Source organism: Rhinoderma darwinii, chromosome 10 (assembly GCF_050947455.1).
Source record: "Rhinoderma darwinii isolate aRhiDar2 chromosome 10, aRhiDar2.hap1, whole genome shotgun sequence".
In the NCBI taxonomy this organism is placed as follows: Eukaryota; Metazoa; Chordata; class Amphibia; order Anura; family Rhinodermatidae; genus Rhinoderma; species Rhinoderma darwinii.
This window is the reverse complement of record NC_134696.1, coordinates 102,764,680-102,790,639: the sequence shown is the minus strand read 5'-3', so window position 1 is coordinate 102,790,639 and position 25,960 is coordinate 102,764,680. Positions and strand designations below refer to the sequence as shown.

The following is a 25,960-nucleotide window of genomic DNA, read 5'->3' as shown; positions in this document are numbered from 1 at the left end:
ACCTCCCTTATGATAAGTGTAGGCTTTACGACTACAATGTAGACCATAGGGGTCCACTAAATGAGCCTGCTGGACTAGATTATTGAGAAAATTTTCATCATATCTCAATCTTTTGTGACTACTGGAACGATCCACATTACTGGAGACGCTATTGAAGTCACCACTCAAAATAAAGACCTTAGAAGTAAAACAATAGGGCTTAATATTTTGGAATAATTCCCTCCTCTCTTTCCTGTTTTGCTGGGCATAGATATTAATGACTCTATAATGTACAGTGTCCAGGGTAAAGTCCAGCAACAGGCAGCGGCCGGAGCAGATCTCCAGGACTTTCTCCACTTGTACGTCCATGTTATTAAATAGAATTCCTACACCATCATTTCGTTCCAGTCCAAAGGACCAGAATGATGGTCCGTGTCTCCAGTCTCTCTTGGCTGCATCCACCTGAGCATTGCTCTTCAGATAAGTCTCTTGTATAAAGATGATTTCAGATTTGTCATCAGACAGACACTGGAATATCGCCTGCCGCCTGCTCCTATTCTTCACACTGTTCACATTGATGGAGGTGATTTTCAGCCTCATCTTAGTTACATGTCTTTTCTACTTTTTTTCCTTCTTCCACTGCTATGTCCTGTAACACCCCATCTTTTGGTGGACATTGGGGGGTCAGCATCTTCATCCTGAGGTTCGTCATCTGGGTTGTGTGAGGAGACTTGCTCCATCTCTGCTTCTTCTTCCTGGTCATCTTCTCCCAGCACACAGTAACGTCCCCCAGTTATCGCCAGCACTGGAGACTGCGGTGATTTCTTTGCAGCAGTGATTTTTTTCCTAGAAGAATCATCTGTTTTACTTCTCCTTTTAAACATCTGAAATCCCTCCTCATCCATACTGGTCGCTGCGGCTGGATCAGCTGGTTTTTTACTGGTCACTGCGGCTGAATCAGCTGGTTTTTTACTGGTCGCTGCGGCTGGATCAGCTGGTTTTTTACTGGTCGCTGCGGCTGGTTCAGCTGGTTCAGCTGGTTCTTTACTGGTCGCTGCGGCTGGATCAGCTGGTTCTTTACTGGTCGCTGCGGCTGGCTCAGCTGGTTCTTTACTGGTCGCTGCGGCTGGATCAGCTGGTTTTTTTACTGGTTACTGCGGCTGGATCAGCTGGTTCTTTACTGGTCGCTGCGGCTGGCCCAGCTGGTTTTTTACTGGTCGCTGCGGCTGGATCAGCTGGTTTTTTACTGGTCGCTGCGGCTGGATCAGCTGGTTCTTTACTGGTCGATGCGGCTGGCCCAGCTGGTTTTTTACTGGTCGCTGCGGCTGGATCAGCTGGTTCCTTACTGGTGTTGGGCAGATGTTTAGATGTTTTGGTGACAGAGTGACTGGATATTTTACTTTTAGCATGACCTCTATTTTCAGTGGCTGGTGACACTTGTGCAGCATCCACAGATGGGACATTCGTCTCTGGAGCAGGGTCGGTACTTCGGCTCACATCATCGCTGGGGCTTTCAGGTTCTGGGGTTGTATCTACACATATGGAGACATCCTCCTGCTCTTCCTCCATGACTCCTTTAAAGGTCTCCTCTTTATTATGTTCTGCATGCGGACACTCCCGGAATGTATGTCCAGGTCCCAAGCACAGGTTACAGATGACAGGTCCTGTACAATCATCCTTCACATGCCCAAACTGACCACATAGTGAGCACTTAATACTGGAACAGTTGAATGCCAGGTGTCTGCCCCCACATCTATGGCACCGTCGCGGTTGACCAGGGTAGTAACATATGCCTCTCTCGGATCCCAGGTAGAAGGAGTGCGGCAGATGTTTGGTCACTCCATTCTCCTGAACCAGCTGGATCTTGACAGAATATCCTCCATTCCAGATCTCCTCCTCATCATAGATCTTTGTTGGCAGTCTCTTCACCTCACAATATCTGCTCAACCAGTGCTGCAAATCTGCCAGAGCCACCACCTCAGACTGGAACAGGACGGTGGCAGTGACTACCTGGGGTTTAGTCAGCTGGATGACATGTAGATGCTCCCACATCGCATGCTCCTTTGTATCGTTATAAATACTCCAGAACAAGTCTAGACTATATTGCAGCTTGAAACTGATGTCATAATTCCTGCTGGAGGGAACGTGGATCAGAGCGAACACCTCAGAAGCTTTAGACTTCATAAACTCCTTCAACAAAACTTTCCCTATGTAGAGTCTGGAGGGGAGGTTTTCCTCTGGTCCTGAGTACCTGATTCTGACCGCGTTCCTCCTCTGAGGTGCGGGGTTAGTCGGTCTTGTGACGCTGGAGAACAGTCTCCTGTACTGAGGTCTGTCAGCAGGTGGGTCAGGACTGGACTTCTCCTCAGCTGATTGTACTGCAGATCCTCCTGTGTCTGCTCCTGATCGCTGTGTAACCTGCACTTCATTCACTGACACTGCGGACGGCTGAACCTCCAGAACAGGGTCTGCAATGTCCGCCTCAGCCTGTGCCGCTGGTTCATCAGATATCAGACTGTCAATCACCGCGCTGAGCGAGGTCTCACTTATAATATCAGTATATGCGGCACTTTCTTTCTCACTCCCAGGAGTGCCACTCGCATTCACTTCATCAATACTGCACATAAAGTCTACTGCAGTTAACCCCTCGTCAGCTGGCACAAATTTCTCTGCAGCTTTAGCAGCATTTGTGTTGGCTGATTGCACAGACCCCACACATGATGAGAGATGTGATCCTCCAGCCACCGCACACTCATATCTTCCAGGGTTTCCCTGTGCCACAATATTATACACAGTCTTATAGTCCGTGTCTTTCTTTGCAATGATATTTTTTCTCTTCACAGTTTGGGCTCTGGTCTCCCTTTTATTCTCCATTGCCCGGTTCTTTATTTTGGGTACTGTGCATGATTCTTTCTGTAATCTCTCCTTCAATAAAACCAGCTCACGTGTGCAAACATCCAGACACTCACATTTCATCAGCTTTGCCTTTGGATCAGTCTCTTGGTTAATTTCAGTTCTCAATTTGCGAACTTGCATTTCCATTTTAAAGATATTTCTTTGTCATTTTTGTGCACAATTCACCAACATCATGAGATTCAGTTGACTCACCAGCCACCATTTCCAGATCATCACCTCCACCATCTCCATGCTGCAGGCCAAACTCCAGACTCTGGGCTTTCCCAGGATCATCAGCCCAGGACCCCTCCCCTCCACCTGGGTCAGAAGCCATGCATAGTCCTAACAGGGAGCTCACAAGCACACGACTATCCTCTCCTATGGACAAGAATATAACTACTATAATACTGCCTCCTATATACAAGAATATAACTACTATAATACTGCCCCCTATATACAAGTACATAACTACTATAATACTGCCCCTATATACAAGAATATAACTACTATAATACTGCTCCTATATACAAGAATATAACTACTATAATACTGCTCCTATATAGAAGAATATAACTAATATAATACTGTCCCTATATACAAGAATATAACAAATATAATACTGCTCCTATATACAAGAATATAACTACTATAATACTGCCCCCTATATACAAGAATATAACTACTATAATACTGCCCCTATATACAAGAATATAACTACTATAATACTGCCCCCTATGTACAGGAATATAACAAATATAATACTGCTCCTATATACAAGAATATAACTACTATAATACTGCCCCCTATATACAAGAATATAACTACTATAATACTGCTCCCTATATACAAGAATATAACTACTATAATACTGCCCCTATATACAAGAATATAACTGCTATAATACTGCACTCTATATACAAGAATATAACTACTATAATACTGCTCCTATATACAAGAATATAACTACTATAATACTGCTCCTATATACAAGAATATAACTACTATAATACTGCCCCTATATACAAGAAAATAACTACTATAATACTGCTCCTATATACAAGAATATAACTACTATAATACTGCTCCTATATACAAGAATATAACTACTATAATACTGCTCCTATATACAAGAATATAACTACTATAATACTGCTCCTATATACAAGAATATAACTACTATAATACTGTCCCCTATATACAAGAATATAACTACTATAACACTGCTCCTATATACAAGAATATAAATACTATAATACTGCTCCCTATATACAAGAATATAACTACTATAATACTGCCCCTATGTACAAGAATATAACTACTATAATACTGCTCCCTATATACAAGAATATAACTACTATAATACTGCCACTATATACAAGAATATAACTACTATAATACTGCCCCCTATATACAAGAATATAACTACTATAATACTGCTCCTATATACAAGAATATAACTACTATAACACTGCCCCCTATATACAAGAATATAACTACTATAATACTGCTCCCTATATACAAGAATATAACTACTATAATACTGCCCCCTATATACAAGAATATAACTACTATAATACTGCTCCTATATACAAGAATATTACTACTATAATACTGCCCCCTATATACAAGAATGTAACTACTATTATACTGTCTCCTATATACAAGAATATAACTACTATAATACTGCCCCTATATACAAGAATATAACTACTATAATACTGCTCCTATATACAAGAATATAACTACTATAATACTACCCCTATATACAAGAATATAACTACTATAATACTGCCCCTATATACAAGAATATAACTACTATAACACTGCCCCCTATATACAAGAATATAACTACTATAATACTGCTCCCTATATACAAGAATATAACTACTATAACACTGCCCCCTATATACAAGAATATAACTACGATAATACTGCCTCCTATATACAAGAATATAACTACTATAATACTGCCCCTATATACAAGAATATAACTACTATAATACTGCTCCTATATACAAGAATATAACTACTATAATACTACCCCTATATACAAGAATATAACTACTATAATACTGCTCCTATATACAAGAATATAACTACTATAATACTGCCCCCTATATACAAGAATATAACTACTATAATACTGTCCCTATATACAAGAATATAACTACTATAATACTGACCCCTATATACAAGAATATAACTACTATAATACTGCCCCCTATATACAAGAATATAACTACTATAATACTGCCCCCTATATACAAGAATATAACTACTATAATACTGCCCCTATATACAAGAATATAACTACTATAACACTGCCCCCTATATACAAGAATATAACTACGATAATACTGCCCCTATACACAAGAATATAACTACTATAATACTGCTCCTATATACAAGAATATAACTACTATAATACTGCTCCTATATACAAGAATATAACTACTATAATACTGCTCCTATATACAAGAATATAACTACTATAATACTGCTCCTATATACAAGAATATAACTACTATAATACTGCTCCTATATACAAGAATATAACTACTATAATACTGCTCCTATATACAAGAATATAACTACTATAATACTGCCCCCTATATACAAGAATATAACTACGATAATACTGCCTCGTATGGTTTCTGACTCTGTTGTGAAATCTGAATGTTTCAGGATGTTGGTATTTGCCAATAATAATATTTTTTTACATTTAACCTTTTTTTGCTCGTTCCAGTTTGTTAATATTCATGATTTAATCACCTCACATTGACCCCAATAGTAGAATCAGTGTTTAGTGACAGCCGATAAGTCTGGACATATTGGGAAACAAATTACCTGTCAGTTGAATTAATTATTTAGCTGCCTGCGTTATTAAATCACATTACACCGTGTTCCGCCTCGCAGTGGTTGGACTGGTTTGTAAATGACAAGTGTTCTCCCTGGTGGCAGGACTCCAAACTGCACACTGGGGCTCGTTTCCTTGTTGTGAGATGTTTAACACCTTGTAAATCGGCTTCTATAAAAAATGCTGCTCTCTCCTGATATGCAAAACATATGAAAGATTCTCGTCATAGACAATTACATCATTCATAATGAAATCAAAGCATTAATTATCAACACTTGGGGGACAGGATAATGACACGGACACTTGGGGTACAGGATAATGATACACAGACACTTGGGGTACAGGATAGTGATACACGGACACTTGGGGTACAGGGTAGTGACATGCTGACACTTGGGGAACAGGATAATGAAACACGGACACTTGGGGAACAGGATAATGAAACACGGACACTTGGGGTACAGGATAATGACACACTGACACTTGGGGTACAGGAAAATAATGCATTGACACTTGGGGTACAGGAAAATGATACACTGAAACTTGGGGTACAGGAAAATGACACACTGACACTTGGGATACAGGATAATGACACTGACACTTGGGGTACAGAATAATGATACTAACACTTGGGGTACAGGATAATGATACACAGACACTTGGTGTACAGGATAATGATACACTGACACTTGGGGTGCAGGATAATGACACTGACACTTGGGGTACAGGATAATGATACACTGACACTTGGGGTGCAGGATAATGACACTGACACTTGGTGTACAGGATAATGATACTGACACTTGGGGTACAGGATAATGACACACTGACACTTGGGGTACAGGCTAATGATACACTGATACTTGGGGCACAGGATAATGACACAGACACTTGGGGGACAGGGTAATGACACTGTTACTTGGGGTACAGGATAATGACACTGACACTTGGGGACAGGATAATGACACTGACACTTGGAGCACAGGATAATGACACTGACACTTGGGATACAGGATAATGACACTTGGAGAAAAGGATAATAAGACACTGACACTTGGGTACAGGACAATGATACAATGACACTTGGGGTACAGGATAATGATACGCTGACACTTGTCGTACAGGATAATGACATGCTGACACTTGGGGTACACGATAATGACAGACTGACTTTTGGGGTAAAGAATAATGATACACTGACACTTGGGGTACAGGATAATGACACTTATACTTGAGGTACAGGATAATGACACTGACACTTGGGGTACAGGATAATGATACACTGACACTTGGGGTACAGGATTTTGACACTGACACTTGGGGTACAGGATTTTGACACTGACACTTGGGGTACAGGATAATGACATGAAACAAATGTGTTACTTATGAAAAAATTGTATGACTTTTGCTTCTTTTGTGTAATAACATTTATTTTCTTTCCTCCTTATTTTCAGATATGGGGGCCCTCTGGATTGTGCAGCTTTGCACCTTGGGAGCATTATTTTGTGGTAAGATCTAAAATAGCAATTAATACCGTAAAATATACGTCTTTTTTCCTAGTCAGTAACCGAATGTTCATGGGCATATTATCCTCACAGCACACCATGTGGTTAGAAGTGGTATTACAAGCAATTATTTGGAAATGCACCCGAGTTTTTTTTTCTTCTTCTATCACCCAAGAATAAATCTTACTACACTGTACATTAATGTTTCATATTCATGCAGGAAATCCTATACACTATCTGCAACCACTATGTAAGAGTGACAACTTCTCCGAAGCAATTTGAAAAACAAATTGTGATGTTTTTAGTTGTTGTTTTTTTTACCTAAATTGTAGGACAATATGACCTCTCATGATATTGTCAGGACACAACTGAATTCCTCTAATCTCTGTTTATCAGTAAAAGAGGTTCCTAGAAAATTGTAGGAAGCAAATATAGGAGGCAAAATATAGGACAATGAATTGTACCATATATTTAAAACGACAGTACCCCATCCCCATATTTTAATAGTAACAAATTCCTTCTTCCAGTAGAAAGTCCATAAAATCTTCAGGGAAATTAAAAAATTAGAAAAAAAATAAGTAGAAAGTATAATGTCACACCGCAGTAGTATAACCTGTTGTTTCTTAAACTGGCCATAGACCTCAGATTTCATTGTCAGCCACCATTCCTTAATATCTGGTCTTTGGGGACTTCCTGCCACTTCTTATCAAGGGACTTCTCATGGACTGCTCATTTATACAACCTCTCGTCTATCTGACAAAATGGATTTAAATTGGTTCGATCCACTGTCTTCCCCAGAGATAAGTGGCATGCACTTCATGATTTGGGGGATCCCTTGACCCTATGGATGAACCCTAGAGGACACTTCCATGGGCTATGCCATTTGACCACTGTTGAACGGAGGATCCTTTGGTCCACCAAAGAAGATTAGTCTGAGGACCCACCCTCCATCTATACACAATATGTACACATCCAGAATTAATTTCATAGTGATCTTTGTTGCGATCATTGTACACACAGGATATAGCATCAATAAGATCTAATAGGGTATTTGTGAATGATCTCATAAGAAATAGACCCTAGTGGCAAGTGATTGGCTCAAAAGTCACCTCCAAATGGGATTGTCTTCTGCTGGACCTTTGGAGCTTATTATTGTGTCCGAGCCTGGACCCACTGGAGGATCCTCTGGTACTTGGTTGGTCCAGGCCAACTCTACCTCCCCTCTTCCATTCTTCTGAGACCCATATTACCATGACTTTACCGTCCATAAGGAGGAAAGCGTAGTCTGAAGGGCTACCCATAGACCTTGCTGACATTATTTCTCGACACCAGTAGAATCTAGTAAATGGAATGGGTAAGCAGATGTATTTGACATCATTTTCATGTACCAGTCTACCCGTTTCACATTACCAAAGTGGGGACAAACATTAAGTTAGGAAGACTCAATGCTTTTAGAAGGTCATTTTTTTAATGTTTTGGTGGTGGGGGTTAGCGTGGTAAAGTATGTGTCCTGCTTGACTGCAAATGCACTTGAAATATAAACCAAAAAGTTTAGCAGTTGTCTTTCAATCTTCATTTACTTTCCAGATATCGGAAGGGCAAGTATGGTGGGAACTGAATTCATCACAACCTTTATGCAGAATGGGTTACCAAACTTAAGCAATCAAAATAAGGACATCCGAATAAGTGGCACTGAGGATAACACCAACGTCACTATTGAAGTTTTTGGATCTTACTACAAAAATATTACTGTTGGAAGTAAAACGACAGTCTCTGTGACTCTACCTGAGTCTGCGGAGATTAGGGGGAGTGTGAGCTTCAAAAACACGGTCCGCGTCACCTCTGACAAACCCATCACTGTGCTTTCCTTGAACTCCAGATATCGAAGTGCGGAGACAACAGTTGTGTACCCATCGTCCGAATTGGGAACTGAATATTATATAATAACACCAAAAACTGGGTCTTCAGGTTCTTCTAAGGTGTTTTCAGTCATTGCATCAACTGAAGAAGCTTTAGTTAATATTTACACCAAAGGTTCAATCCAATTCGCTGGTAAAAGGTATGCGGCCAACAGTGACTTCACTGTAAATCTTCCACGCTTCAATGGAATCCAGATGTTGAGTTCTGACGATCTGTCCGGTACTCGAGTGACTTCTACTAAGCCAGTGGCTGTGTTGAGTGGACACACATGTGCCCAGAAGAACACACAGTGCAACCATGTCTCTGAACAACTTCAACCTGTCTCGAGCTGGGGAACCAACTTTCTTGTTCCCCCACTATCTTTTCAACAGAATCCAGACGTGGTCTATGTCACTGCCGCAGGTAAAACAGAAGTCAACTACTATTTCAATACAACTCAGAAGAAAGAAAACATGGTGGCCGGCCAAGTGCTAGAAATAGACATTTCAAAGATACCATTGAAAATTGATGCAAGCGATCCTGTACAAGTCACCTATTTCAACACGGGTGGAAGAGGCAAGAGGTTTGAGTATGACCCATTCTTGATGAATATTGAAGGCATTGAAAATTACTGCAGCTCCTACTACTTATACGGCCAACGTAGCATTGATAATTATGCTGGCATCGTAGCGGAGACTTCTTCTACTGCAGACATTACATTCGATGGAAGACCCCTCTATAACGTCAAATGGACTGAAATACCTGGAACTATCTACAGTTGGACTGAATACAACTATGGAAACAGTCTGACATCTCATAGAGTTGAACACCCGAATAAAAAATTTGGTCTACAGAGTATGGGTATTGGGTCAACCTTTAGCTATGGCTCTCCGGGAACATGTGTGAAAGGTAAATAGAATAAGCAATTTTAGAATTTTCTTTCAAACATATCTAACAGTTTAGATTTATGAATGAATAACTTTAGCTGTTCAGTTTTAGTTGCGATTACCTTAGATCCGCTATACTTAGAAATGCTCTGACCTAAGGACTGGGTTTTATGTTTAAGCTGCAACATCTGCTCTCTATATGGAATATTTAGATTATATGGGATGTCAAAGAATTATAGTCACAAATCCAGTGATAGGTTATGTAGCAAAATGTCATAGATCACAATAAGATAGATAGATAGATAGATATGAGATAGATAGATAGATAGATAGATAGATCAATCAATCAATCGATTGATTGATCGATCGATCGATCGATAGACAGATGGATGGATGGAAAGATAGATGGATGGATGATTGGATGGATGGATGGATGGATAGATAGGTAGATAGATAGATAGATAGATAGATAGATAGGTAGATAGCAAATATTCAAAAATAGGCAACACTCCAAACGTAGGTGTAAAAAATAGCTACTTTATTTGATAGATAGATAGATAGATAGATAGATAGATAGATAGATAGATAGATAGATAGATAGATAGATAGATAGATGAGATAGATAGATGATAGATAGATAGATAGATAGATAGATAGATAGATAGATAGATAGATAGATAGATAGATAGATAGATAGATAGATAAATATGAGATAGATAGATAGATAGATAGATAGATAGATAGATAGATAGATAGATAGATAGATAGATAGATAGATAGATAGGTAGATAGATAGATAGATAGATAGATAGATAGATAGATAGATAGATAGGTAGATAGATATGAGATAGATAGATAGATAGATAGATAGATAGATAGATAGATAGATAGATAGGTAGATAGATAGATAGATATGAGATAGATAGATAGTAGATAGATAGATAGATAGATAGATAGATAGATAGATAGATAGATAGATAGATAGATAGATAGATAGATAGGTAGATAGATAGATAGATAGATAGATATGAGATAGATAGATAGATAGATAGGTAGATAGATAGATATGAGATAGATAGATAGATAGATAGATAGATAGATAGATGATAGATAGATAGATAGATAGATAGATAGATAGATAGATGATTGATAGATAGATAGATAGATAGATAGATAGATAGATAGATAGATAGATAGATAGATAGATAGATAGATAGATAGATAGATGATAGATAGATAGATAGATAGATAGATAGATAGATAGATAGATAGATGATAGATAGACAGATGATAGATAGATAGATAGATAGATAGATAGATAGATAGATAGATGATAGATAGATAGATGATAGGTAGATAGGTAGATAGATAGATAGATGATAGGTAGATAGATAGATAGATAGATAGATAGATAGATGATAGGTAGATAGGTAGATAGATAGATAGATGATAGGTAGATAGGTAGATAGATAGATAGATAGATGATAGGTAGATAGGTAGATAGATAGATGATAGATAGATAAGTAGATAGGTAGATAGATAGATCTTTATCTACATTTTACTTCTTTTGTTCACTTAGATCCAGGTCCCCCAAAACCATCCTGCCGAAATACTCAGTGTCCTTCTCGCCAAGTTTGCATTATGGAAAGTGGAAAGCCAAAATGTGTCAAACCACAGGTGGACTTGTGCTGGGCATCCGGAGATCCGCACTTTCGTACTTGGGATAATGCATATTTTGATTTCATGGGCACATGCACTTACACTTTTGCCACAGTCTGCGGAGATGTTGGAGACCTTCCTAAGTTTACTGTTCAAATAAAGAATGATAATCGAGGCAATGTGCGAGTTTCCTATGTGGGTCAGGTCACCTTCCAAACTGGACCCCACACAATTGTAGTCAAGAAAGGAGAAATTGGTCACGTAAGGGTGAGTGGTCATTATTGTTTAACTATTAATTGGTATATATATATACATCGTACAGGCAGTGGGGCTTTGATGCGCCCTACATGACCCAATTTCTTGCTTCCTCGATTCAATGTTTCAACCTGCCGTGCCTTATGGTGCAGATGTGTTGTTTTTCCAGGTGGATAATGCTCTTAAGCAACTACCAATTTTACTGTTGAATGGGACCTTGAAGCTTTTCCAGAGTGGAAACTCAGCAGTGATACAGCTTGGGAACGACATGCAGCTATTATACGACTGGAATCATTTTCTATTGGTAGAAATTACTCGAAGCTATGCTGGGAAAATGTGTGGTATGTGCGGAAATTACAATCAAGATCCAAAGGATGACTTCCGAAAACCTGATGGAAGTTCAGCTCCAAATGCCATTGCCTTTGGCTCTAGCTGGAAGGTAAGATAGAAGATTTGGGTATTCTAGAGATCAGATGTTTTTGTGTTGCTAGTTTTTGGCTTTTCTTCAAACTTTTGAAGAATCTTTACCGCTTTTATCTTAATCTATTGCTCTCCAGCTGTTGAGAAACTACAACTTCCATTGGGTTACCGAATTCAGAGGCCAGTAAGAAAAGATCTTTTCTCCTTGCCCCCTATAAGTGGTTAAAATTTCTATGTAAGAATTTTTATAGTTATCTATTCCAGAAGAAGCTGAATGGCAACCAATATAGCTGCCACAACAACACCCACAGGGCCCCCAATCACCAGTCTAATGAAGCCAGTCAACTAGATTCATTAGACAAAGATGAAGATTGACTGGATGTGGAATTTTTTATGTTTTTATAAAATATGGGGGATACTCATGTTTTTTTTAAATATTATTTCATATAAAATACACCATAAAATACTTTGAAAGGACAATTTATAACGTAAAATTTTCAAAAATGTTCGGTAGACCATTGACATTGGCCTCCCGAGTCATTGATAATTGTGTATATAATTTTTTCCTTCGACTTCAGCTTTCTTCCTTTTCTTCTCTGTATTCTTCCAAAAAGTTATCTTTAACACTAGGACTAAAGACTAGTCATGTCACCATTCTTGACACAATTCAGTATCTACTTAAACATGATGGTGTAACCAGAACATCTTCCTGACCAATGAGAGTTGTAAATAACTTGAGGAACTCCCATGAGGAACTTGCAGAAGCTAAGAACCACCACAAACAGGAACAAAGAGGGCTTAGTCCACCATAATCCAGAGCTTTACCTCCATGTGGCTCTTGGTTTTCGATACTATCATTAGAGAATAGATTGTGGTACACAAAACCATTTGTCCTTCACTATTTTATGACTCCCTAATGCATTCACCATTGATTATAAAAGCTCATTAATGAACTGTTGAGATTAATTAGTGAGTAAAGAACTGTTCTTCGTTCTTGTAGGTGGAAGACAACACATATTGTTGGCATGACTGCCGTGGACCTTGTTTGAGTTGTCCTTCAGATTCTGCCAATAAGTACTCAACTACTGAATACTGCGGACTCATTACCAAAAACGATGGTCCTTTCAGTGAATGCCATGCCATTGTAGACCCTAAGATGTATATCGAAAACTGTGTCTTTGATGTATGTGTTAATGGTGGCTACAAAAAGATTTGCTGTGACGCTATCCAAGCTTATGCCGAAACATGTCAGCGTGCAGGGGTGGCTATTAAGGACTGGAGAAAAGCCTCTGGATGTCGTAAGTGAAGACTACATAGACATTGAGAACAATTTACTAATATAAGGATAACGTTACTAAGTTGGAATGTTTCTCTTTTTGTTTTAGCCTTGCCGTGTCCAAAGGACAGCACCTATAAACTATGCGGAAGGGCCTGTCCGGCCACTTGTGAAGAACCCGAAGGCCCACCTGTCTGCACAGAGTCGTGTGTTGAAACTTGTCAATGCAACGCAGGTTTCGTTTTAAGTGACGGAAAGTGTATACCCAAAGGAAGCTGTGGTTGTTCTTATAATGGCTTCACCTATTCACCCAACAAGGCATTCTGGAATGATACTATATGCAGACAAAGATGTGTGTGCAATGGGAAAACTCGAGAGGTAGAATGTAAAGACAGCCCATGTGGAGCCCAAGAAGAATGTGTGGTGAGAAATGGAATCCGAAATTGCTTCCCCCGATCTTATGGTGTGTGTACTGCCTCCGGTGACCCACATTACATTAGCTTTGATGGAACCAAGTTCGATTTTCAAGGTACATGTGTCTATCAGCTCTCTGCCGTTTGTGACAAGACTCGAGGGTTAACTGATTTTGAGGTCTGGGTTCAAAATCAAAATCGAGGCAGCATCAGAGTTTCCTACACATCTGTGGTCCATATCAAAGTCTATGACCAGGAGATTGAAGCTAGTAGACAACACCCAAATAAAGTTATGGTAAGCATAGCCATATTATATGGGAAATGTCATAAAAATATCTTCAAGGTGAATGAAAGGTCAAGAACCACCAAATATTCGACAGACGATTCCTGGAAATTCTCCATTTTACTTTCTAATTTCTAAATTCTGTGGAGGTTCTTAGAAGTTTCTGAGATTTGACTGGATATCTGTTATCTGTAGATTGAATAATATTGTTCTCTAGAATTTTTTTTCCATGATAGACATAAAAAAGCTTCCACAATAGACATAAAACATGACGATGATCCATTCAAATTTGACCAAATATTCAAATTTTAATTTACAGATTGTTGTTTTTTTCCTAATTTCTTTGTTTTCTATTTTTTCTTTTTGCAGATTAACAAGAGGCTCATAAATCTGCCATTTAGATCATCCGATGGACGATCTTCCTTTTATCGCAATCCTGGCTCAACCGTCTTCAGTTTTGACAATGGTCTTAAGGTCACATATGACCATAACAGTATTGTCAGGGTCATTGCTCCGGCCACTTATGCTAATGCTTTGTGTGGCCTTTGTGGCAATTTTAACGGAGTCCGCAATGATGACTTAATACCCAAAGATGGAATAAGGCCTACTAACCCTACGACCTTTGGTAAGAGCTGGAAAGTTGGGGAAGTGAACAGATGTAGAGATGATGGGGATGCAGTCTGTACTGACTTATCCTCTGAAGAGAAGAGGCAAAAAGTTGGTGCCAGTGAATGTGGTGTCTTGCTGAGTCCCAAGGGGCCCTTCCGCGATTGTCACTCACTGGTGGATCCAGAACCTTACTTCCAGAGCTGTGTTTATGATTACTGCATTCTACAGAAACGTCAGACCGTCTACTGCTCTATGATGACAACTTACGTTATGGCGTGCCAAGAGGCGGGAGGGACTGTACATCCATGGCGAAATCAAAACTTCTGTCGTAAGTGATATTTTTCCTGAAAAATTTTCGGTTTTGTTTTCACATTTCAAGGGTAGAAACATGTATAGTAGTAGGTGGTTTTCTGATTTCATTTGCCCTTGATAGCCTTACAAGCAGTGGTCAATGAGTGACCATGTGCCCAAAGCCATAGCTAGGCTTTCCTTTACCCGGGGCATTGGTCCGGTTTGCTGTCCCCATCTCTGTATCTAAATATCCACCTTCTGGCAACAAGCACTTGGGGAAAATACCCTAGTACCCCCCCCCCAGCTACAGTATGACCCTGCATGAGCCCACCCTGCAGCTACACAGAACATGTGCATGTCCCGTTTAGTTCCACTATTCTATCTGCTGGTATCATTGTGCAGGTCATAATATCAACTTCACAGGCCCTATTATCATTGGTCAAGCTTCATAATGCCATCAGATATATGATAGATAAATAGACAAATAGATTTATATGAGATAGATGGATAGATAAATAGATACAGATGGATAAACACTGACATTGCTTTCATATATATATTTGCAGCGTTCTCCTGTCCTGTTCACAGCAGTTATGAGATCTGCGCTGATGCCTGTCCTGTCACCTGCAATGAACTTTCCTCTCCAGAGGGTTGTGTTGGAAATTGCACAGAAGGTTGTATGTGTAATAACGGATTTATCCTCAGTGGGGGGCAGTGCGTCCCGATCTCAGGCTGTGGATGCAATTTCAATGGAGTTTACTATTCTGTTGGGGAAAGTATTTATGTTGGGAGCAAGTGTTCTCAGAAATGCTCCTGCGCTGACGGTGGGGTTATGAATTGTACCCCGTCACGCTGCTCCCCCAATGAAGAATGTCGGATACAAAATGGAGTTCTTGGCTGCTCGCCGAGAGGTTCAGCCACTTGTACAGCTGCAGGGTTTTCCCATTATAGGACATTCGACAATCAACCTTATGACTTTGGCGGACATTGCTCCTATGTGTTGGCTGAGAGCTGTGGAGAAAACACGGCAGAAAGAAATGTGACAACGTTTCGGGTGACGGTAGAGTATGAGAAGCAAGATTCCAGTCCAGGATCAATCAGAAGTACCACTGTAGAGGTCTACCATCTGAATCTGACCGTAAACAACCAGCAAAAAGGTGTCATCCAGGTAACCGTCCATTCAAGTTCAAATGGATTCCGCAATTTTTTTGTGCATCATTTTTTCTTTTTTCCCTGTTTTACTTGTGTGAGCACTGTCCCTTTTTGTTAGAAGGGTCCCCTGATGATAAACCGATCATAAGAGGTTCTGCTGCTAGGACTTCCAGTGATCAGCTGTAATCTGTGAGGGAACCTGGCAGCAAGTGTTGCATTTCCCTACAGTGCCACCACAGGGGAAATGAAGCATTACACCAATGACATTGAATTGAATGGTCTGTCCATGTAATACACGGACATGTCGGGTCCTCCAGAGAGATAGAGCGGCACACTTTCTATCCACACTCTCCTTTGACTAATAGATGAAGGTCATGAATTGGAGACCACCCCTCTATTAACTCAGAATGTTCTAATAAAGTATTAAAAACTAGTCACCTATCCACTATTCCCGGATAGGGCATATAGATGTTATAAAAGGGTTTCCCCCACTCAGGACCCCTCTTTTATGAGCCTGAACGTTCTTGCAGCCCTTGACCCATACTGGCTGTCTCGAGCCGTCCATCTATGACATGAATGGCCACCATGCAATAATGCATAGCATATGTCCAACCTTTGAAGTTGGACGGGGGCCCAATACAGGTAAGGGGGCCCTTTGCTAATCCTAAAAGTAGGTAGAAGCTTCCTACAATCTATTAGATTGAATGTACGTTTTTGAGTTATCTAATTTCATGTCTTACAATTACTAGTGGATCGTTAGAGAGACATATTGGGGATCTTTATGTAGAGTTTTTGGAGAGCAAGGGGACCATTTACTGTTTTTGCAAAGGGGTTATATTTGAATGCTTCATTGATGTTTTTGGATTTGTTCTAGGTTAATGGAGTGGCCTCCAGACTTCCGGTTACACTATTGTCTGGGAAAATACGAGCTGAATGTTATGGTCAAGGGGCAATCATTAAGACTGAATTTGGTCTTTCCGTAAGATATGACCTCCAATCCCATCTTTCCATTACTGTGCCAAGCAATTACATGAATGGCACATGTGGTCTGTGTGGCAACTACAATGGATTTGCTGAAGATGATGTAGGTGCCACACCAGCTGAAATCAAAGCCTTTGGAAGCAAGTGGAAAGTACGTGGAGACCCAGAAGAAATATGTGACGGATGTGGTGGCCAAGATAACCCTTGTCCTTCCTGCCAAGAGGAAAAGAAGAAAATATTTTCGCAAAGAATTAATTGTGGTATCATTAGTAACCCTACTGGTCCATTTGCAAAGTGTCACTCCAAGGTCAACCCTGAATCTTATGTAAATGATTGTGTCTCTGACCTGTGCCAGACCAATGGAGAAGACAGTAGTGTTTTGTGCAACAGTGTCGCTGTTTATGCCGATGCTTGCAAGTATGAAGGGGTCAAAGATATAACCTGGAGGACTGACGATTTTTGCCGTAAGTATAATGGTCTTCAAAGGCTGCCCACATTACTTACATATGTGTCCATAACTGGTGTATTCAATTAAACTCGTATAAGGTCTATCTCTACTGTAATAGGGGTTATCTTCTTCTAGACCATTGGGGTAATTATTGTGTCAGAGCCTGGGCCACTGCTAGATCTTCTCGTACTCTTGAGGGAAAGTCCAACCCTGGCCACAAGCTCCCCAACAGAATGGTCTAATTATTATTATTTTTATACGTTTAATATTTTCCACAACTGCCTACCAAAGATGTAAAAGTTGGTCCTTGTAGGAATCAAACCATGACCTCTACCACTACATTTCATAACTAATTTAGTTGTTTTTTTCCCTCGCAGCTGTAATGTGTGGGGCTCACAGTCATTACACAACCTGTGCCGATATGTGCTCCACCACCTGTGCTTCCATCTCAGATATTTATGAGTGTTCAGACCTGTGTGATGAAGGCTGTGAGTGTGATGAGGGCTATGTATTCGATGGGGAAAACTGCATAACCCTAGACCAATGCGGATGCTACGTCAATGAACGTTATTACCAGGTATGGAACTGGATAGGTATGGCAGGGAGTTGCATTAAGAAATAGAGATTATTGGAAGCCATAAATGGTATCGTGGAAGATAATTCCCACTTCTTTATAAGTTTTATTCTGTTTCCGAAGGCTAATGAAATTGTGCTAAATGATGACTGCAGTCTGGAATGTACCTGCAACCCAATCTCAGGGATAAGCTGCCATAACACAAGCTGTGCCGCTGGGGAGAAATGCCAAATTTTGGATGGTGTGAGGACTTGTGTCAACTCTAGTGAGTTTATTCCCATATTGACAATACCTGTTTCATGGAACAAGCTATATACGGTACTATGAAGATGTCCACCAGTTGAAACCAAGTGTAACCCTCCATTATAGGACAGCTGCTTGGTTTAATTGATTGCCCCATTGGTTGCTTATTTAGGATTTAGATCATTTGACCAAGCTAACGACATACATTGCTAACACGAGGGTCAACCAGTTGGTACATTGGAAGCTTCCGAAAGAAAGAAGCCATCAACCATCAATAAATATAGTATTTGGATGCAGATCTAAGATCTAAGGTCCTAGTTTACCCAATGGTGCATTCATTTCAGGGATAAATGTTCTTAAACTTGTTGTATTTCAGACCCTTGCAAGTCCAGAACCTGTCGAACAAAGGAGAGCTGCCAGCTCCAAGATGGCAAAGCACATTGCGTACCAGATTACACAGGCACTTGCTGGGCATGGGGAGATCCCCACTTTGGTACATTCGATGGCCATAACTTTGACTTCCAAGGTACCTGCAGCTATGTTCTCTCCGAGTACACTGGTGATGATCCCACCTTGGAACCATTCCAGGTGGTAATAAAGAATGATAACAGAGGAAGTCAAGCTGTGTCATACGTCAAGAGTACAGAAGTTAATATCTACGGCATCAAAATTACAGTTCAAGTTGGAGAATTTTCAAAAATCCGAGTAAGTGTTGTGAGACCTTACGGCAAATCTGAATATTGTGTCTACAGTTCATTATAAGGCTTTTTTTTTGTTGTACCCAAAGTATGCTCAATACTAACTATAGATAACAAAACTCATTGATCTCATTTATATTGATGTCTTTGTACAGGTCAATGGTGAAATAACCAACCTGCCAGCTGTTCTTGCTGATGGAAAATTGAAAGTGACTCAAAGCGGACTGACTGCCTCTGTGGAAACAGAATTTGGTCTGGCAGCTACTTTTGATTGGAACTGGCACTCTACAATAACACTTCCCAGTAGCTATTACAATGCTGTCTCTGGTCTCTGTGGAAACTTCAACCAAGATCCAAATGATGATCAAAAATCCCCCGACAGATTCCTCGTCACTTCCATTGTGGACTGGGCAGCTTCATGGAAAGTCTACGATCAAGATCCATTCTGTTTTGACTCTTGCCCAGGCCAATGTCCAACCTGTGATGGAGCAAAGAAGCAGCAGTATGGCGGTGACAACGACTGTGGATTCATTTTGAAAGCGAATGGACCATTCAGAGGATGTATCTCAAAAGTCAATCCCAACAAGTTCTTTGATGCCTGCCTCTTTGATGTTTGTATGGCTGATGGTGCTAAAAACATTCTTTGCCAATCACTCGAGACCTATGCAAGCGCTTGTCTCAACCAAGGAGTCAAACTTCTTGACTGGCGGACACCTTCCAGTTGCCGTGAGTTGAATGTCTCAATATATTAAACATATCTTTATTTTAATATTGTTTATATATATATATATATATATATATATATATATATATATATATATATATATATATATATATTTAGATTTTTAGATTAATTAATCAGAATATTTTCCTTCCTTTATCAATTTCAGCCAAGAAATGCGAGGACAAGAACAGCCATTATAACGCCTGTGGAAATGCTTGCCCGGCCAGTTGTTTTGACAGAAATGCCCCAATGGAATGCACAAAGCCCTGTGTAGAAACATGTGATTGTGATAAAGGCATGGTCCTCAGTGGTGACAAATGTGTCCCCATCTCAAACTGCGGATGTCAATACAATGGACGGTATTATGACCCCAACCAGTCCTGGTACAATGAGAAATGCAGTGTTCTGTGCAAATGTGACTCAACTCTAGGAATTGTGGTTTGCGAAGAGACTAAATGCAAACAAAGCGAGACTTGCATGATTACCAATGGAATACGAGGCTGTTATCCCGACAAGTACTCCACGTGTACAGCCTCGGGAGATCCTCACTACACCACGTTTGACAAAAAGAAAATAGACTTTATGGGTACATGTGTCTACCAACTGGTTGGTGTAACATCAAAGGACCCATCACTGACCCAATTCACTATCAAGGTTCAGAATGACCGCCGTGGTAACAAAGCCGTGTCCTTCACCAAAGATGTGATATTCGAGGTCTACAACAAAACTATAACCATGAGTAAAGACCACCCAAAAAAGATCAAGGTATAAAATTATATGAGAGCTTCTTAATAGTTTATAAGGGAAACCATGACAGTGTGACAATCATATGACAGATCCACATAGCAACCGATGGACCCCATTGACTTATTATGGGGTCTGTCGTAGATCTTTTGAGGGTCAGTGGTTTTGACAGCAAGAATAGGGTTGAATGTTTGATGGCAAGAAGTGCAGAAAACCAAGACGGAACCCACCGATAAAGGCTCGCAATTTAGATGTGGATAGAGCCTTAGTCATAGCGGTGATGATGATGATAATAATAATAGATTTTGTGAATGGTAAAAAATGGACATGGTCACCATATGGCAGCAGATCAAGAGGCTAAAGTTCTGTCACATGGAACTTTAGTGACTCGGAGGGCTGCCATACGGGCTCTGTTGCCTTAGACCAGTGGTTTCCCACTGTTTGCAGGTCGCAAGTCACTTTCAAAATATGACAGATGACGTTGAACCACACAAAATGTAAAGGGAAGAATCCTAGTAAATATATAGACTAGTGATATGACCTCTACCCTAGTGTTAACTGAGAGTGATAAGATTTGGCCCTTGTACCAAGTTCTACTAAGGCTTTGACATTCTCGGTGCCGCTAGTGCACAAAACGTTTCTAAAACTGTCAACAGCTCGACAGCCACTTATCGGGGGTCCAAGAACCACGTGTGGTTCCTGAGCCACTGGTTGGACAACACTGCGTTAAGCTTATTACCTTAACAACTGTTTTTCTTTTTTATCTGGTTTATAACCATGTAACCTCTTTTTAAAGGTCGACGAGCGTATTGTGGACCTCCCGTACTATTTTGAGTCTTCACGGCTCATGGTCTACACTTCAGCAGTTAATGTGGTCATCAAGACAGATTTTAAATTGGAATTGACTTATGATGGATACAGCTATGTACGTGCAACACTACCAAGCACCTACCAGGGGGCTGTTAATGGTTTATGCGGAAACAACAATGGAAACCTTAATGATGATTTCAACATAAAAGATGGAGTTAAAGCCAAAAGTCCAGAAGAATTTGGAAAGCACTGGAAGGTGGAAGAGGTAGAAGGATGTGAAGATATATGTTCAGATTGTCCCAAGTGCAATGAGGCTGAAAAGAAACCTTATAAGAGTGACCAGTATTGTGGACTTCTCACTAAATCAGAGGGACCCCTTAGTCAATGTCACGATGTTATTGATCCGACTCCTTTCTTTGATGACTGTGTATTTGATGCATGTGCATACAAGGGTCATCAATCTGTTGTCTGTGCCAGCATTGCATCTTATGTTTCTGAATGCCAAAGTAATGGTTCTTTGATCAAGGAATGGAGGACGCCATCTTTCTGTGGTAAGTTGAGTTACATAGAGAGTTTATCATCCATCAGTTCCAGCCTAAACCATACTTTATTGACAGCCATAAGGGCCAAAATAATAAAGTGGACATGTAAGTATTGTCCCTCTTTACCTGCAACCTTCTTCAGGTCTTTGACTAGATGCCCACCTAGAATGTATGCATTTACTTTTGAGTAGTGGGATATCATGTGAATATTATTGTTTTTTTATGGGATCGGCAGAATTAGAGAATGCAATGGAGGAGAAGACAACATTACTAGACAAGATATCCCATCAAAAGTCATTCTGTGGGACTAGCAGAAGGACTATAATTATGAGATAGGCTCCTTTTGGAGCCTCCATCGCAGATTCCCTTAGATTTAAAAGGAAAAATAGCGCTGCATGCGGCACTATTCTTTCCATCAAAATGAAGGATACCCCACTGGAACCCAATGGAACCCATTATAAGTCAATGGGGACTGTCGGGCACAGGATGGCACTACGTCCTGTTTAAAACATTTGTCATAATTTTGAGTCAATTTTTATCTTTACAGAACTCACCTGTCCCCCGAATAGTCACTACAAACTCCTTGGAGATGGATGTCCCGTCACTTGTGTAGGTCTTATACCTCCACCAAGCTGTGTTAAATCCTTCACTGAAGGGTGTTACTGTAACGATGGCTTTGTACAGAGTGGAGAAGGCTGTGTGTCTATTGCAGAGTGCGGCTGTGTCTTTGAAGATGTGTATTATAAGTTGGGTCAAGAATTCTTCATCGATGATCTGTGCCAGAAGAAATGTACATGTGGAAACAATGGCATCACCACCTGCCAGGACCATACCTGTGGCGCCAATGACGAATGCAAAGTGGTGGATGGTGTTCTAGGTTGTCATGCTAAAGAGTTTGGCCAATGCATTGCTTGGGGAGATCCCCACTATATCACCTTCGATAACCACTACTATGATATGCAGGGCACCTGTCTCTACACCCTTGTCAGAGTTAATACCAGTCAAGTCCTCTTTGACGTTAAAGTGGAAAATGAGCCATATGGAAATGTAGCCATCACCAAATCCGTGACAGTGACCATAGGAAACCACGTCATATACTTGGAGAGAGGAAGAACCTGGAGCATTGAGGTCAGTAGTAAATTTTAGAGCTGCAACTAATATTTGGAATGTTTACCTTCTCCATTATTACATTGGGAAACCAATTGAGGTTACATGTTAAGTTAGCATTATGCACTCACTAAAGAAAATTTCAGTAGCTGAGGGTCTTTTTCTTTTTGATTCTCGTAGGTCAACAAAGAAAGATATAACCTTCCATGCCAGTCCCAAAAATATCAATTCTGGATCAATGAAGAAGGAAATAATGTGATCATTCACACAAGATATGGCATCACGCTGCTCTATGACCGTCAATATTATGTTTCGGTCTGGGTACCCAGCTCCTATGCCGGACTCACTCAAGGCCTCTGTGGAAATTACAACAAAAATACTAAAGATGAGTTCCGACTTCCAAATGGCACCATTGTTGCTGACCTGGCACTGTTTTCGGAGTCCTGGGCAGTGGGTGGACAGAGATCGGACTGTCGCGGTTGTTCTGGGCATCATTGTTTTACCTGTGATCAAGTGACAACCGTTGAGGCTGAGTCACCGACCAAATGTGGATTAATAACAGACCCTCAAGGTCCGTTTAAGGACTGCCATGCTTTAGTGACTCCAAAAATGTATGCCAAGAGCTGTGTGTTTGACCTTTGTGCCAGTGGGAATGGGCAGGATGCACTGTGTGCCAACCTACAAACTTATACATCTCTGTGCCAAGTTAAAGGAGCCAAAATTGGAGCCTGGAGAGATATCGCTGGTTGCCGTAAGTGACTTTCTATTCTATACAATATCTTCATACATATTGGGGGGATGTATTAGGACTGCCATTTCAGACGACAGTTTTAGACTAAGCAGTGCTGGAGTAAGATCCGCCGAACTTACTGTATTAAGAGGCGCATCTCCGGCTGTCTGTGCGACAGAAAGTTAAATCTTCTCCGGCTATGAGCGGAAGTATATTTGCAGTTTCATTTAAGCCAATTTCTGGCCTAAATTAGAATCAATTTGTTGGGCCGCGGACCTGGGCACACTGTTTAGTAAAGTGCCATGAGCAGTGCAATTGCCTCAAAAGTTACTTTTTTGCGCAATTTGCAACTTTTGATGCATTTGCTAATTTTTACGTCCGAAAAATGGAATAGAAAAGTTGAACACCCCCCTCCCCACAGTGGTTTCAGCACATTGAGTTTATGTATGATGAAGAGTTCTGCAGTTTTAATTTATGCATAAATTCCTCATGATTGTAAAGAACTCTGCTTGCTATAGATGAGTGAGAACCTTCATTGCTTACTTTCCAAAAAATAATCCTGGTCATGTGATGATCAGTGTTATGTTCCACCTTACGCCCGTCTTAATTTGAGCCCTGCATTTCCGAATTCTATGCATTCCCCCACCAGGCTGCCTTGGCGCATGATCCTTTAAGCAAAAAAAAAATGTAAAGGATCTGCCAGGCACTTCTGTGTATACGCCCATAGATAATCAGTCTTCACCTGGTTCTATGTCTCTGAGACTGACTCCAGCTTCCACCACTCAGGATGGCAGGCTTAGGAGTGGGAGAGCCTATCACAGCCTGGCCAGACGGAGCTAGTTGTCTGTGCACAATGCAAATAAATATATATAATTTTGACTATGTGATTTTCTGTTTTTTTTATATATAATCTATCTCTCACTAGTAAAATTAACCTAGCCTAAAAATTCTAGACTGTTCATGTCTTTGACAGTGGGCAAACTTACAAAATCAGCAAGGGATCAAATACTTAATTCCTTCACTGTATATGAATGACATAAACAACACAAAAGTTTGAACAGCACAATCCAACAAAATGAAAGAAAACATGTATAAACGGCAAATATATACAGCACACAAGAAAATGGCGACAGCAAACTAGATAAATATATAGATCATAGCTATTGGGAGAAATTTACAAAGCACAATGCGCCAGAATTCTGGCTCAAATGGTGCAAAAAAAAAACAAAACGGTGTACATGCCATGCGCCAAATGTATTATGTGTTTTAGACACTTTTTTTTACTTGAGGGATTTGAAAAGGGGGGTGTCTGAGAGGAGTCGTAAAGTGTTCCAGTTTTTTAATGGAGTGCTCCATTCTTTTTGTACAAAATATTGATGTAAAGTACAGAAGACAAGATGAGAACTAAAGAAAAGAAACGTGTCTAACATGTCTAGTAAGATGCACCAAATTTATCATACAGGGTGCGCCGCTGTGATTGATTTGGCGCAGTTTCTGCCTGTCTGTCTAGGTTTGTTCTGCCTGACTATAGGTGCCCATACACATTAGAGGGATGTCTGCTGAACTTATGACAGTGTTTATCAGCCTCCTCCATTGTCCGGATAAATGAATGTAATTGATGATAAACAATGAGTCATTTTTATTCTTTTTTTGCAGCCCTTTCATGTCCAGCCAACAGTCATTATGAACTATGTACCCGGACCTGCGACTTCACCTGTAACAGTCTCCTGGCTCCAAGCACTTGCAGTGACAAATGCTACGAGGGTTGCGAGTGCGACGCTGGATATATGTTTGATGGAGAGACTTGTGTGACGTTGGATAGTTGTGGGTGTAACCACAATGGACGGTATTTAAAAGTAAGAAAAATCTACTGTATGTTACATTTTACAAGCTTTTATACCCATTAATATAACAATTATATAAAAGATAGACGGACAGATATTAGACAGACAGATAGATAGATAGATAGATATGAGATA

At 40.2% G+C, this 25,960-nt stretch overlaps 1 protein-coding gene across 1 annotated transcript in view; it reads left to right on the top strand.

Moving 5' to 3' along the window:
- The first annotated feature begins 7,187 nt into the window (after positions 1 to 7,187).
- The window catches only part of LOC142662707 (IgGFc-binding protein-like), a 44,014-nt gene continuing 25,241 nt past the window's right edge, over positions 7,188 to 25,960 (top strand). The window contains exons 1-18 of the mRNA XM_075840922.1: positions 7,188 to 7,239; positions 8,824 to 10,044; positions 11,602 to 11,948; positions 12,106 to 12,375; positions 13,357 to 13,654; positions 13,742 to 14,340; positions 14,698 to 15,265; positions 15,795 to 16,396; positions 17,255 to 17,825; positions 18,187 to 18,386; positions 18,507 to 18,648; positions 19,003 to 19,331; positions 19,480 to 20,050; positions 20,215 to 20,813; positions 21,589 to 22,153; positions 22,692 to 23,272; positions 23,432 to 24,002; positions 25,638 to 25,837. Of these exons, the coding sequence (XP_075697037.1) occupies positions 7,188 to 7,239; positions 8,824 to 10,044; positions 11,602 to 11,948; positions 12,106 to 12,375; positions 13,357 to 13,654; positions 13,742 to 14,340; positions 14,698 to 15,265; positions 15,795 to 16,396; positions 17,255 to 17,825; positions 18,187 to 18,386; positions 18,507 to 18,648; positions 19,003 to 19,331; positions 19,480 to 20,050; positions 20,215 to 20,813; positions 21,589 to 22,153; positions 22,692 to 23,272; positions 23,432 to 24,002; positions 25,638 to 25,837 (8,286 nt within the window). The remainder of the gene's footprint in view (positions 7,240 to 8,823; positions 10,045 to 11,601; positions 11,949 to 12,105; positions 12,376 to 13,356; positions 13,655 to 13,741; positions 14,341 to 14,697; positions 15,266 to 15,794; positions 16,397 to 17,254; positions 17,826 to 18,186; positions 18,387 to 18,506; positions 18,649 to 19,002; positions 19,332 to 19,479; positions 20,051 to 20,214; positions 20,814 to 21,588; positions 22,154 to 22,691; positions 23,273 to 23,431; positions 24,003 to 25,637; positions 25,838 to 25,960) is intronic.